Source organism: Neopsephotus bourkii, unplaced genomic scaffold (genome assembly GCF_033783945.1).
Source record: "Neopsephotus bourkii isolate Nb327-2 ecotype Australia unplaced genomic scaffold, CSIRO-AGI_Nbou_v1 NB_1572, whole genome shotgun sequence".
Lineage (NCBI taxonomy): Eukaryota > Metazoa > Chordata > Aves > Psittaciformes > Psittacidae > Neopsephotus > Neopsephotus bourkii.
Genome location: NW_026902048.1, coordinates 2,298,624 through 2,312,865, shown reverse-complemented (window position 1 = coordinate 2,312,865; position 14,242 = coordinate 2,298,624). Strand labels below are relative to the sequence as shown.

General features: G+C 43.1%; 1 protein-coding gene across 3 annotated transcripts in view; it reads left to right on the top strand.

Moving 5' to 3' along the window:
- LRRK1 (leucine rich repeat kinase 1) overlaps positions 1 to 14,242 on the top strand; it is a 76,826-nt gene that overhangs the window by 24,733 nt on the left and 37,851 nt on the right. For all 3 annotated transcript variants that reach the window (XM_061371227.1, XM_061371228.1, XM_061371229.1), the window contains 6 exons: positions 254 to 402; positions 7,962 to 8,188; positions 8,701 to 8,828; positions 9,102 to 9,265; positions 9,980 to 10,117; positions 13,071 to 13,183. In XM_061371227.1, coding sequence (XP_061227211.1) covers positions 254 to 402; positions 7,962 to 8,188; positions 8,701 to 8,828; positions 9,102 to 9,265; positions 9,980 to 10,117; positions 13,071 to 13,183 — 919 coding nt within the window. The remainder of the gene's footprint in view (positions 1 to 253; positions 403 to 7,961; positions 8,189 to 8,700; positions 8,829 to 9,101; positions 9,266 to 9,979; positions 10,118 to 13,070; positions 13,184 to 14,242) is intronic.

The following is a 14,242-nucleotide window of genomic DNA, read 5'->3' as shown; positions in this document are numbered from 1 at the left end:
ATAGATTAGTAAGGCGGGGAAAGATTAAAAAGAGCAAGGCTGGGCCAGTGCTTTCACATAGTGTCTTTGCTGTCTCAGTTTGACCAAACTAAATCCTATCACTGGGGGAAACAGCCTTTAGAAAGTTCAGTTTCCTTTTTGCACACCCCGTGGCTTTTTTTCAGAAGTGGTTATTTCCCAGGATTTCTGTTCAGCTCCCAGTTGGTTCATTTACATGAGAAGAAGAGAACAGACAATCTGCTTTTCTCTAAAGGGAATGAAGATGTCGCTGTGTTTTTATTACGGAATGGAGCTTTCTTTTGTTCCTACATCCTGATGGACAGTCCCGAATCCAGCAAACACCTTCTGAGGAAGTATTTCATTGAGACGAGCCCACTACCAGGTAGTGCTCCAGCAAAAACAGTAAGTAGCCATTTATCTGCCTGAAGAGATGTTGTTTTAAAGGAGTATCATGTTAATAATTGATATTTGTCATTGGGTACCATGTGGCTGGTGATTCTTCTCAGCTAAGAGCCTTGTGGTTTGCTACCAATTAAGAGAGCAAGCTGTGAAAGTGGCTTTCATGCCAGCACTGAGCTGCAAGGTGTAATGGCATCATTGTGCAAGACACTGTGTGTGGCAGCTTCCGCTTGGCAATCTTACTGTCAGTGTGTGAACCAGGTACATGCTGTGGAAAGGAAACATGGACTTTATGCTCAAAGTCTCCCAGAGAAATAAGCACTGCCACAGGCATCCTCTGTGACTCTAGGATAATCACTTCGTTTAGGTGTCTGCTGTGGATTCTGGTTGCAAGGTAATGCCACAAGCACAGTGTAGAGCTGAGCGTGTAAACCCTTCTCTTCCCCTGTGTCAGATAGCTCAGGTACAGCACGTACAAATAGGCTCATGTGGCCTTTTGTTAACACGGAACATAGTAGAGCAAGCTCACATCTGCTCAAAATACCTTCCCTACTTCAGACCCCCATCAGTAAAAGATGGCTGGTAGCCTTTACTGTCACTTACTTAGGGCAGATCTGGCTTTCTGGAGCAGTGTGGGGAGGATCGTGTGTGATCACATCATTAGTTGAGCTGAGCTTGTGCCACACAAATGGTTTTGAGGGGAAACCAAGGCGAACAAAAAGCAATTGAAGCCTTTTTAGGCTGACAAGACAGTGTTAGCTACACAACCACTTAAAGCCTTCTGACAATTTTGGTGATTCATTTGCATCTCTGTTTCTTCCGCTGTGAAGTGGGGAGATTTAAACTCCTCGTGTCTTACAGCTGTTAGAAGGTTTAATACATACAATGATGAAGGTACTTTGAGATCTACAGATGAGTGTCACTGTTTTCACACAGGGTATTATTACATCTCATGATTATCACATTTCTTTATATAACTAAGCTATGTTCTTCATTCTCTTAATCTCTGTTATCCTAGTGTCCTTTATTCAGAGCTGAAAAATGTCTCAGCACACACAGTTACTGCTTTACAGGGAAACACATAGTATTTCATATTATTTCTACTCTTATCCAGCATAGTTATCAGGCATGTTCTGGTTTCCCCCTCTGTCTGTAATTAACTGACACTAAACAGGAGCATCAGAGCCCTGAGCTTTCAATGGTTTTCATTAGGTCATAAAAATTTTGCAGTGAAAAATTATGAGGGATGTTTTGATCAAGGCTCTTTCTGCATAGATCTCATTACCAGTTGTGTATCTCTTTGCTCAGCTTGTAATATTATGGGGTGTTGATTCTGCTTTGCTGTTAAAGTAAAAACAAGCAGAGAGGTTTTCATGGGTTTACAAACTTCTCCGTTCTCTGTTTTCCTGCCAAAGTCCTGTCTCGCTGGATTCCTGACAGCACTGTGAATGTTAGGCCACATATGTGAGCTTGACTTCATTAGGTTCCATCAACAGATTCCTCCCTGTCAGAGTCTTAGTTTCATTGACAGGTAAATGATAGGAAGCTAAATCCTAGATGTTTCTGGGTAAGAGCTGATGAAACTACATGCCTTCTAGAAGGAAAAAAAATCTCCAACTAACTGGATAATTCAACTTGAATAAACTTGGAATAAATGTCTGAGTCACAGGGAAGAGGTCTGTTTTCCATGTGAACTTGCTGGCAATATTTAACCTAGCTGCTGTAAAAATGACTCAGCTTTGCAGTTGTCACACCCTGAGTGAAGAAGAGAGCAGCCTTGAAACATCAGCTAAACTGCCAGAAAGGTCTGGACTAAAAAACAAGGGAAAAAAATACCCAGAAACTTGACTTTGATTCTTTTAGTAGCTATTTCTTTTAATATGTTTGCTTATTTAATGCATTCTCTTTGAATTCATTTTGGCAGACTGCACCAAATGTGGGAAGGTTTGTCCTAGTTTGCAGAGCTCAGATCCCTGGGAAGTGACAGCCACACACCCTGATAAGATTTTAAAAGACAACTTTGTGGCAGCGGCAAACAAACTTCCTCAGTGCTTTCTATCTCATAAGGTTCATGAATGCAAGTCTGCTTGTGTAAGTGCTGTGATGCGTTTTGCAGTGGGAGGAAGCCAAAAGCATCGTGCAGAGGCTGTGATGTGCATGGCAGGCAGCTGGGTGTCAGACAGCCTCTCCTCTTGAACAGGGCAAACACAGCACAGACCATTTCAGAAAGAGTCCAGAACTTCAAAAGGGTTTGTCCCTTCTGTGCTCTCTGTGAGTGAAAACACTGCAGAGTTGGCCTCCAGTTGATTTCACAGCAGTGAATGCTACCAGCTATGCATAAAATGTGGTTGGAGAGCTCGGTTTAGTGCCACACCTTCTAGGCACTGATTGCACTCTGCAGTGCTGCCCTTCCTGACACACAAGGAATTACATCTCGTTTTTCTAATACCAGTTTCTCCTTTTCTTTTTCCTTTCTGGCATAAATTTATCCCCACAGCAAATCACTGCCCTGCTAAAGAGAGGAAGTACTCCTTTTACGCAGGAACAGGTAGCTAATGCCAGAAAGACCTCCTGCAGTAAAGTGGCTGGGTACAGATTCCAGACTTTGATAGGTGTCACCAGCATGGAAATCCATGTAACTTTCCACTGTGTGCAGTGTGAGAGAGATTTGTTTTTTCCCATTACAGACCAGGAAAGAGGAAATGTTTTGCAAAGAATTTTATGCACAAGCATACAGACATCTGCGTGTTTGTGTGTGTGATCCACCTCTGATTTCTTTAATCACTGCCTGGCTATCTCGGTTACAGTGAAGATATCTGCAGCAGTTCCACTCAGGAGTCTCAGCAGCTTTACTGGTGGAGGAATTAGATCACCATCCTCAGAATATCCCATCTAATGAGTGAGGTTCTGTTGGGGCATGTCACATCGCTTAGGAGAAATGCACCGCAGCCTTTTCAATCAGCTTACCAAGTGGTCTCAAACCTAAGTAAATGTCTTTCATATTTATAGTTCGCCATTTGCCCAAGAGCAGTGTGGTTTCTTGCCTCTGCACAGTTTCCAGTCCCTGTCTCCCTCAGTGCATCCCCTGACATCACTGCAGTAGAGTATTTCCATTTAGTTTTCAGGACTAGTATTGAGAAATCCTTTGTTTGGCAGGACAGGGGAGTCCACAGAGGCACAGAGGTTTTCCTTGCCCTTCTGAAGAGCAGTAAGCTGCTCAGAGTCAGGCTGTGCCCAGGAGCTAACAGCCTCTGAACGCTGTCTCTCACCAAGCCCTGCAGCCAGTGCCAAATAGAGAAGGGCTGAGCTGATCACTGGGCTCTATGAGTTCAGCATCAGAGACCTTTGGCATCAAAGAAACAGGATTTTCTGGGGAGGTAGTGGAGATGATTAAATATGAGCTGGGGCGGAAATCCCTTTTCTTTGTGGTGTTGCTGTTGGGGTTTCTTTCACTTAATTACATTTTCACTGCAGAGCCAAGTAAATCCCTAAGGTAGCTCCACTAACATAGGGTTACTAGCACCAAGATGAGTTTGGTCCACTGTCCCTCATCAGATGAAGGGGCTTGGCTAATGCTGGAGTTTGCAGCACTCAGAAGAGACTCTGTCAGTCCTTGGCTGTGGATGGGGAGGAAGACAGAGTGCAAAGCACTTACTGGTGAGATTCCAAAAGCTGCCTGGGAGATAGGGACACCTACCCTGCAGCGTTCAGTGCCAGTGTTGGATTTCATAATCTTGTCTGTGGTTTCAGAAGTCACTATCAGAATTCTTCAGGTATCTTTTCTATCACATTAAATGCCCTGGGGCCATGGCTCTGCATTTTTGAGGTAAATGATACACAGCAATCTAAATGCAAAATAGAGATGAGTATCAGTCTGAAATGGGAAACAGCAGAGATGCAGGGTCCTGCTTGCACTCGCTAAACGCTACAGATATTTTTACTGCATTGGAAGGTGTGCTCAAGGACAAGTACTATTTTGCCCTGTGAAGAGCATCATCTTGAAACAGAGAAGGAGCTGAGGGAGGGGATAAGCACCATCAGTTCTTTTTTTCTAATTCCTTTTAATTGCAGCTTTGTGTGGGACAGTTTAAGCTGGAAGAGAAAGGAGGGACTTGGAGTCTATAGTGCATTTTTACTCCTTCCAGGACAGATGGACTGTCAAACAGAGTCTGGGTAGGCTGAGACAGTGACTAGTGTCACACAGGAGATCGGGGGCTCTGGAGTATGAATTCAGGATCTCAACCACAAGATCCTGCTTTCTCCTGTGAGGAGGAAACCAAATGAGCAAGCCGTCTCTCCAGGTCTTTGTTTCCATCACTGCCTGTATAGTTCTATGCATCTTTGGTGTGACTGAAGGACCATAAACTTGTCCTCTGGAACTGCTGCCTAAAAGCTTGGGTTTTCCCCTATTCATTCTGATTTAAGCCCTCTTCCTCCATTTTGGCCGTGTCTCAGCATAGCTTTTGGAAAAAATTGGCATTCCTGGAAAGAAAGGGTCAGGAGAAATTATTTATGACCAGACAAGGTTAGTTGTTAAAATGGCTGATTCCCTGTTAAAACATTTCTCATATCTAGGCAGACTGTGCTTGCATTATACTTTCAGTAGCTGGATCTTTGTTATAGCTTGTTATACCTTTGTCTTCTAGCCTGAAGAGGCCATTCCAATTAAAAATCTACATGGAGCGCGAGTAGTTGGGGATTGGGCCCTTTTTTACTCTTTCTTAGGCCATGGGGTTTGTGGTATGTGGTTTTGCTAATGCTGAGCATGGGATTTTACCCAGCGCTGTCAGAGTGATGGTTTTGTTTCTGTATGAGCAGAAGCCATGATGTAGATTTGTCTTGACATAAAGAGGCTGTTGCTGGCATCACTGTAAACCACAATATGGTATGAATGACATCGGTAAGAGAATTCCATTGCTGATTAAACTGTATTTCTACTGGGGGCAATTTTAGCTCATCTAGGATGGAGCTACAGTGATGCTGCTGCCCTCCTCTACCCCGCTATGTGCTCTTTCCTCCTCTTGCGTGGCTTTGTAAGTCAGTTTTTGGTGGCTTTGGCTGGGAGCAAACCAGTTTAAAATTCTGCCTCTAAAATAATGTTATAGGATAGGATAGTGTAAGCAGCCAGGCAGGTGCCAATACTAGTTGAGGTTTTGGTTTCCAGTGTAGAGCTGGTTTCCTGTGTTGTTTGGATTTAGGGATCTGGTTCCTATTTAGGAGCTCTTGAGGCAATTCAGGGAACCACAAGAAAATGATCAGGTGTCTCAGCACAAATATGCTCTTCTCCACTAAGGTTTCCGCATGCTGGAAAGATCTCCCAGTCCTTTAGCATCATTGCCACATCCCTACTTCTCTCTTGAAGTGTGGGGTAGCTAGGGATGGAAAGGGAATCTAACCCATGTGTTTATAGTCTGTGTTACCTTAACTCACACCCATTGCTGTAAACAATGGTGTAAACAGCTCTTGGGCTGTTACAGGTGACAGAAAATGCCAGAAAACCACATACAGAATTAAACCAAGAGTTTGTAAGCAGGAAGCTCTTAATATGCAGGCTTGGAAAACCTAGCAGTAAAGCAGAGTATGTTTGGTGCCAGTGTGAAAGCTTTGCAGTGTAACTCCCATTAGTACTGTGTATTTACCTGTAGCAATGGATACTCTGCTTAATTTGATTTCTCGTTGCTCCTGGCTTGTTGTGTTTTATGTAGATGCCTTATGGAGTGGAGCATTACAAAAACAGGCTCTCTGCCTTGGTTTCCCAAGTTGATGCAATGGGCATAATATTTCCATTCCTCTTTGTAGGGCTGTCTTGAGGCTTCACTAGTGAACATCTGAAGAGTGTTATGTCTACACTAAGTACAACTACTATCAGTTTCTAAGCAGTGCAACTGTTTGTGCACTACTCTTTATTCCATTCTCCTAGACATTCAAACTGTGTGATCTACATTATTTGGAATTCTGAGTCTCAAATAAGTATTTAAAATAGACCTTTGTTTCCCTTTTCTTTCTCTCCCTTTCCAAATATATATTCCTTTTAGCTTTAAATTTGGGGTTAAAAGTCTTAAGAGCTAAGGACTGGGCATTGAAAAGCAAACTAAATTGCTGTCGGGTCCTTGCTGCCTCCTGGTGGAGAAGTGAGGATCACTTCATTGAGGCCGTCTTTGGGATGAATTATGTCAAAACCACTGAGGTTGTGAAAACATTTTGGGGCTAACATTTAAAAAATGTGTATTTTGGACCGTAGATCCCATTGGAACACAATGAAGTGATCTTGAAAATGAAGCTTTGGGTTGTTTACTTGCATTAATGACCCTTACATGTTCATGTTTTCTTCTGTCCAAGCTGGAGCCTGAAACAAGAGTTATGCCTTTCACAACAGCTTCTGTTGTTCTTCCAAAAGAGGATAAAGAGACTTCCTCATCTTACTGTCAAAAGCAGCAGAACATTATCTAGAAGGGAGGCAACTGCCCAAATCATGTGTCTCAGCTGAAATATGTTTGTAAATGATACTGAGCAAATTTCCAGTGTTTAGAAATGGTTTAACAAGAGGGTGTTTGCCTTTCCTTGCCTTTCCCAGATGTTTCTTTGCAAAACCTGAACCTTCCCCTGACTGGTTTGGCTGCTTGTTGGAAGGTTTAAGATGGAAGAGCAGTGCTGGGGATATATTGATTATCCCAGCAGCAGGCCTCCTCCTAGGAAGTCATTACCACACTCAGTAGATCTGTTCCTGTCTTCTCTACAGATGCACAATCAATGATCTTTGCTTTGGGGGTATCAGAGCACTGGAACAGGGTGCCCAGAGAGGTTTTGCAATCACCTTCTGTGTAGGTATTCAAAACCTGCCTGGAGGTGATGCTGTACAGCCTGCTCTAGATGAACCTGCTTTAGCAGTGGGGTTGGACTACATGATCTCTAGAGGTCCCTTCCAACCTCAACCATTCTTTGCTTCTGTGATCCGTAAGTATTTCAGAGGCTGACTGCCCCACAGGGGTTTCTCTGGGCCTTCCTGGCCTCTGTTGGTGCTCAGAGTGCTCTGGAGATCTAAGCAGCAATATAGACCATGTCCAAGAGACAGAGTGGGGTTCAGGCTGTGGAGTCTGGATTTAAGGTGATTTCCATGATCTGTCTATATTGTGCTGCTAGTGTAGGGTGTAAATGCATCTTGTGGGGCTGGGAGTCCAGCCCCATGGAAACTCACTGCACTTTGTTGGATGAACAACCCATTAGAGTCTGTCCAGCTCCAATATGAGAGTCTGGTTTCAGGCAGCTCACTGCTGGTGGGACACAGTGGGGCTGGGGTATGGACTAGTGAAGAAGTCCAGGCCCCCTGCTTGTGCTTGCTCATGGTCTTTGGAGTGAGATCATGGAGCAGCTATATGGTGGAAGCTGCTGATATCCAGGGATGATTTCATCTCTGAGTCAGTGTAATTCCTAGAAGCAGATTGGAAAGTGAGCAAAATGTTTATGGTCTGTGCTCTGATCTGCCAGATTCCCAGTGGTGTAACCCTGGCCGAGAGCAACTGGGGTTTTACTAATGTGGTTTTCTCTTTCTTTGATATATACAGGTTTTGTGTGTGAACTGGTCAAACCTCAAACTGCCCTGGGTGGATCTGGACTGGCTGATTGATATCTCCTGTCAGATAACTGAGCTTGATCTCTCTGCCAACTGCCTGGTCTCCCTTCCATCCGTGATCCCATGGGGCCTGATAAACCTCAGGAAGCTCAGCCTGGCTGACAACCAGCTCACGGAGTTACCCAGCATCCAGTCATCCGATGAAATCATATGTACAAGGTGTGTGTGCTTGATGCCTACAGCAAACTGAACCTGTGCAGAGAGGAGGTCTAAATGAGTTAGTTGTGCTGGTGTGACACTGCATAAGTGAAGGGCATATGCAGGAGCTTCTTGGTTTATTTTCTGTCTGCTGCAAGGTTTAACGTAAGATTTGCCCTTTTGCATTCTCACTGTTTCCAAGTTGTAGGAGCTTTTATTTCTGTACTGTCTCATGTTGCTTCTGCTTTTCTCCAGCTCTGGTGAGCCCCACTTCTCTAAGTCTAAGACCTGAGCTGGCTCAGGCTGACATTTGCTGGCTGGTATCAATTATCATAGTGGTCTATCCAGACCACTTCTGTCTGCTCCCTGGAAGGGTTAATTTTCTAAATAGTGGTTTCTGCTTTGCCTTGTGAGAGTACATTCCAGCTGCTTTCATTCAGATCTACATCTGTCCTGCTAAAATAGATGTCTATGGCAACAGGAGTCTGCTAGCATTTTATTGATGCCTGACTGAGTATCTTCTGTATTCACAGGTTACTTGAGGTTGATGTATCCAGCAACAGGCTCTCTACTCTCCCTTCTGGATTCCTACATCTTAAAAACCTGAGAAAACTCGTCGCTTCCAAAAACTACATGGAGAAGTTATTTGATGAGGAAAACAGTATGTACAGCCCAGTGTTATGCTTACATTTCAAGCCCAGGTCTGTAAAGCCTGTAAGACCCCCAAACTGTTACCCCCAAACTGTCAGTAATGACTGAAAGACAGTGTTAGCTAGAGATGCTTAGGATCTCTCAGTCCTTTCTTCAAAGTACATGAAAAGGCCTGGTTGTGTTTTAGCACTCATGAAATCCTTTTGCTCTTATCTAGCAAGTATGCAGCATCTCGCTGGATCAGATTGCTTACACCAAGTCCACAATGTTTTCTGTTTTCTAGCAACTAATTGGATTGGGTTAAGGAAGCTGCAGGAGTTTGACGTCTCTGACAACAGGTTGGTGGAACTTCCAACGGTTTTTCTATACTGCTTCAAGTCCCTAAACATACTGAATGTTTCCAGAAATCAGCTGAAAGTGTTTCCAGATCCCTGGGCCTGCCCCTTGGTAAGTGAAACAGCTCTGACAGAGTCAGAGGCTGAAAAAGCTGTTGAAACAATGCAAAAACTATACTGTGATGCTTAAGAAGCTATCAGATGTCTTAGGCTGAAAAGCTGCTCTGGTTCTGAGTGTCCCTGCCTGATTCAGTTTACAGGGCTCAGATTGAGTCTTTCTGAGGTTCTGCCCTATTCTCACCCTGTTGATGGAATTGGTGGAAAACTTCTATAAAGGTGTCTTATATGGATGTATTAATCTTCTTTACAGTTCATATGAGCAGAATTATTGTTAGGGTAATTTTATGGAACACTAAAATGTTCCACAACATTTTATGTTATGGAACCTTCATTCAAAGTTAGCTGCCCAAACCCATGGCTGTCAAGGGCATCTATAAATCCACCCATCTCTGTGACTTTATTCCTCATTATTACAGGGATAGCAGGACGACAGTGTACTTTGCTGAAGTGTTTGCTAGTGGTTGAAAAGCAAATGGGGATAACTTTCAAACTAACTTTCTTTGCCCACCAAAGAATTTATCTATCGAATGAATCTCCTCAGTAAATCCTATGGACCTGCATGCACAATAATTTCTCTACATCAAAATATCTAAAGAGATCACCTAGAATAAATGTCTGAATGCCTTAAACATGTGACACCTGAGCTACCTCATTATTTAAAGAGATTATTACTACTCTAAGTTTTCTTTTCTTTTCTGTTTTCCAGAAATGTTGTAAAGCATCTAGAAACTCACTGGAATTCCTGCCTGATGCGTTGACTGTGTTCTGGAAAAATCACCTCAGAGAAGTGGATTTTTCTGAGAACTCACTAAAAGAAGTTCCACCAGGACTCTTCCAGCTTGAAGTAAGTGTCATTTCTTTCTACTTTGCAGTGCTTAATACCTACTCAGCCCTCGAAGTCATAGGAGTGGCTGCCTGATGAAGGTAGACTACCTGCTGTTTTAAGCTGGGGAAGACAGCAATTGCACAGAGTCTCTGAGCAGCCTGTAACCCCCTGAATGACCACATTCAGCCCCTTGTCCAATGTGATACGGTATCTAGCTTCCGAGAACTCTCTGGATGTCTGTGGTTTTCAGATTTTGGGAGCACAGTTTGGAAGAAGCATTGTAGCTGCAGGCTCCAGCTACTTGAAATATAGATGCACTCAAGTGTGCTCACAAGCAGTTGTGTTTTTTCTTAGTCTGGCACACCAGTGTTGTGTAATGATAGATGAATCTTCCTATGCTGAATATAGCATGTTTGAACGCCCTAGATGATGCTAGTTGGAATCTCTAAGCTTGTAGATTAAATAATTCTTGCCAGTGGGCACCAGAGATCCATAGTTTTACTTCAAAATTCTTCAGAATTTGTGGCTTCCCAAAGTTTCAACACGAAACCAACCAGAACTTGGGGGTTTCCTCCAAGCTTCCCTTCCAGATTGTGAAACTCAGGGCCATGGAGATAGAAACAGAGGTAAATCTTTGTGCAGAAGCTTTACGATTTTCACTGCTGGCCTCTGTGGGAGGGATGCAAAAGTGATGGCTCATATCAATGTCCAGTTTGGATCTCTGCTGCAAAGGTGCCTCATGTTTCTGCCTGGAATAAGAGGCTGAGAGTTGTTTGCTCCACAGTTCGTTTTAGTGATCCCTGCAGAAATGTCTTTGCTTTCTGGTAGCCATTTATTTTGAACTGGCATTTCTCTTGAAGTAGAATGTATCTTATGGGATATTGTGTCCAAAACTTGTCCTTTTCTGAATGCATTAAAAATAAGCCTAGTGGGTAGGAGCTACCATGACAGATATTAAACACTAGATGGTGCTTTAAGGGCACATTTCCTTGGGTGCCGCTGCTCCGAGGCTGCAGAGGGAAGTGAAGGCACCAGTATGGGGTGTCAGAGAAGATCTCAGTGCAATCTTTGCTGATGGTCTCTCATCAAAGTTATCTTTGAAGCTTTGACTCTCTTGAATAGTGCCATTCTCTTCCTTCTCCAGAATTACAGTCACAAAAGAGCCCTAGCCAGTTGAAAATCACTGATTTTCCCCCTATGGAGCAGGGACATTACATGTAATCTCACCAGCCTCTCAGCTATCCTGGAGTGTGGCCTGGGGAGGGGGAACATGTAACATGGACACAGTTGACTGCAAATGAAGCACCCCACCTAGACCACACAGAACAAAGTTGGTGCCAATTCTGGAACATGTAGCCTCCCTCCTACCCTCTGCTCAGGGATGTTTAAGGGGAGAAATCTGAAGCACTGTCATTGAACAGCCCCATACTGATACTGGAGAGAGCTTGACACCAGGCGCCAAGAGAGGACTGGAGGAGTCTTCCTTTCAGTGGAAGCTTTGAGCCAAGTGGAAGACTGATGATGCTAGAAGCATTGGCTGTCAAGATTCAGGTGGCAGGGAGGGTTTTAGAGTTTGCCCGGTTTTCCAGCCCTTTCCTCTAGTGGTTCACTGTATCTGCAGTTTGACATTTTGCTTTACCTTGCCCATGTCCCATCAAGGCCCAGTGCTGCTCTTCTCTTATCACTAGAGGGAGCGTTTCGCATGGTAATGGCCATTCCAGCAGCTGCTGGTTGACCATGGCTGATGTCACATGGATAACTGATCTTTTTCCAATCTGAGAAAAAGGGAGGAAGGCCAACAGACTGGCTTAGTGAGACATTATTAATCCTGGTTGATGAAAAGGGGCATAAACCTTTTATATTATATGGAGCACATAAAACATTTAACACACTTGAAGCTGAAGACTCTCCTGGTAAAGCATGATTTCCGTGGGGTATAATTCATTAACATGACTGTACTTGTGGCACGAGATAATTCAGCTGATGTTCTGTTTATCTCAGTTTTCGGGGGAGGCGGGTGGACGGATGGACTTGCAGAATATGCCTGGTTGGAAACTGTATTTAGAAGTCTGGTTTTTAGGGGAAAAATGAATTTTCAACCAAACGAAAATGATCATTTGAGCCTCAATGTTATTTTTAAGGACAGATGGAAGAGGATCAAATTTAAAAAACTGAATGGGAGCTGCATTTTTTTCTTTTCTATTTCAGTTAAGTTTAAAGGAGAGTTTGTGATTAACCTTATTCATGTCCTATCTGTATGACATTAACTGAGTGGTGTTCATCAGCTTCAGTGCTTGTACTTAAAATATCTCTCTGGTGTGAGGAAAACAAAAAAGTAGATTGGTAACTTGTCTAAAGTGAGCAACCTGGTTTAGTGGAAGGTGTCTCTGCCCATGGCAGGGGGTTGGCACTAGATGAGCTTTAAGGTCCCTTCCAACACAAACCATTCTATGATTCTATGAAATAGGGCAAAGTTAATATAAAACCTTTCAATTTTAATAGACATGTAATAACAAAACAGTTACAGATTATCCTTGTGTGAACTAATTGATGTTTTGCAGTGACTTTATGCATATACTTAATGGGTGTAAGCCCACTCTGACACACACACATATATAAGACTTCTCATTCATATGTGGCATACTGTGTAGGTAAATCACACTGTTCTTTTCCATTTGGAAAGGTTTCCTCGCTAAAAGTCAAATGTCCTCTTAAGATGGGTTGTTTCCAATTGCATCTGTCAGCAAGTAGACTAATAATCTCCCCGAACTAATGGTGTTGCTTCATGCAGAAAATATACTTGCTGGAAACACGAAGGAAATGTTTGCATGCTGGGCAGCACGGACAGGATGTTCTGATGAATAAAATGTACTTTTATTCATGCTTCTGTCATTTAACAGCCATGTTAAAAAACCTCTTTCTTTGCATTTGATGGACTCTGACTTCTAACTCTAGGCTATTCCTCTTTCAGGCTTTGGTGTCCCTGAAGCTGCTGGGAAATCAGTTAGTTACATTGCCTTCACAAGATAAGTGGAATTGCAAACAGCTTAAATCCCTGGATCTTTCAAAAAACCAACTTGGGAAGTAAGTGTTTCTTTCAAATTTTGTCTGAGAAAACAAAAGCTGGAGAAATAACAGCAAACCCAATCCCTGGTGTAATACAAAGGGTGTCCCTGCTGAATTAATTACCTGCAGAGCAGGCATTGATATCCACATACCACGTCTCCAAGTACATTGTGTGTCTGTGACAGTGATGAATTATCCTTTACTGATTCTTTAGGCATTTAGCAAACTGTATCATTTATTAAGTGGGTAGATTACTGATAATGGCAGTTCAATTTCAGAGCATGTAGAAATGTCTTTAACCCAGGGTGTCAATCAGCATGACAAATACCAGTTTGTGGGAGTATATCTTAACCATAAAGCGTCTGCTGGACTGTTTGTAATGTGGGAGTATTGTTTTGGAGAAAATGAAAGATCTTTGGTTTTGAAATGGAAGTGTAACCAGCTGCAAGCTCATAGAGATGATTTCCAACCAAAACAATTCTATCATTCTATGATTCTAAGACTGATGTTAATAAGGAAATCCAGTAAAAGAGTTATAGTGTTCTTGTGTTTAGAAATTACAATAGGGATGTTTAACAGAGTTAAAGGTCCCTTATCTTCTCCAGAACTGCATTGAATTGTGTCATACTTGTATCTTCTCATTTGGGTGCCTGACAAGCGAATGTTCTGGAGTCCTTACGAGTTGCTGTGTCAGTTGCAAAAGACAAATTACTGTTTTTTGAATGTCTTGGTGCATTTCCAGAGTCCTGTTGCTGGGTCACCTTGTCAGAGGCTCTCTGGTGAGAGCAGGGAATGGCAGCAGGTCGGTTCTCCAGTGCTTCTCATGAAACTTGTTCAGTTTGCTGTTTGACAGACTACTTAACCTTGACACCCATAAGGCTGGGGGGTCAAGTGCTCTTGCCCTGGGAGCTGAAAGCACTGCCTTGCCGAGCTCTGTTAATTTGCCAGAAGAAAACCATTGGGCCTGGACAAGTGTTGGTGGAGTCTAGCCATGTGATTGCACAGCGGGTTTCAATCCCATCTCTCAAAAGAAGACAGGAACCTGTAAAAGCTGTGCTGTGAATCCCACAGCCTTGA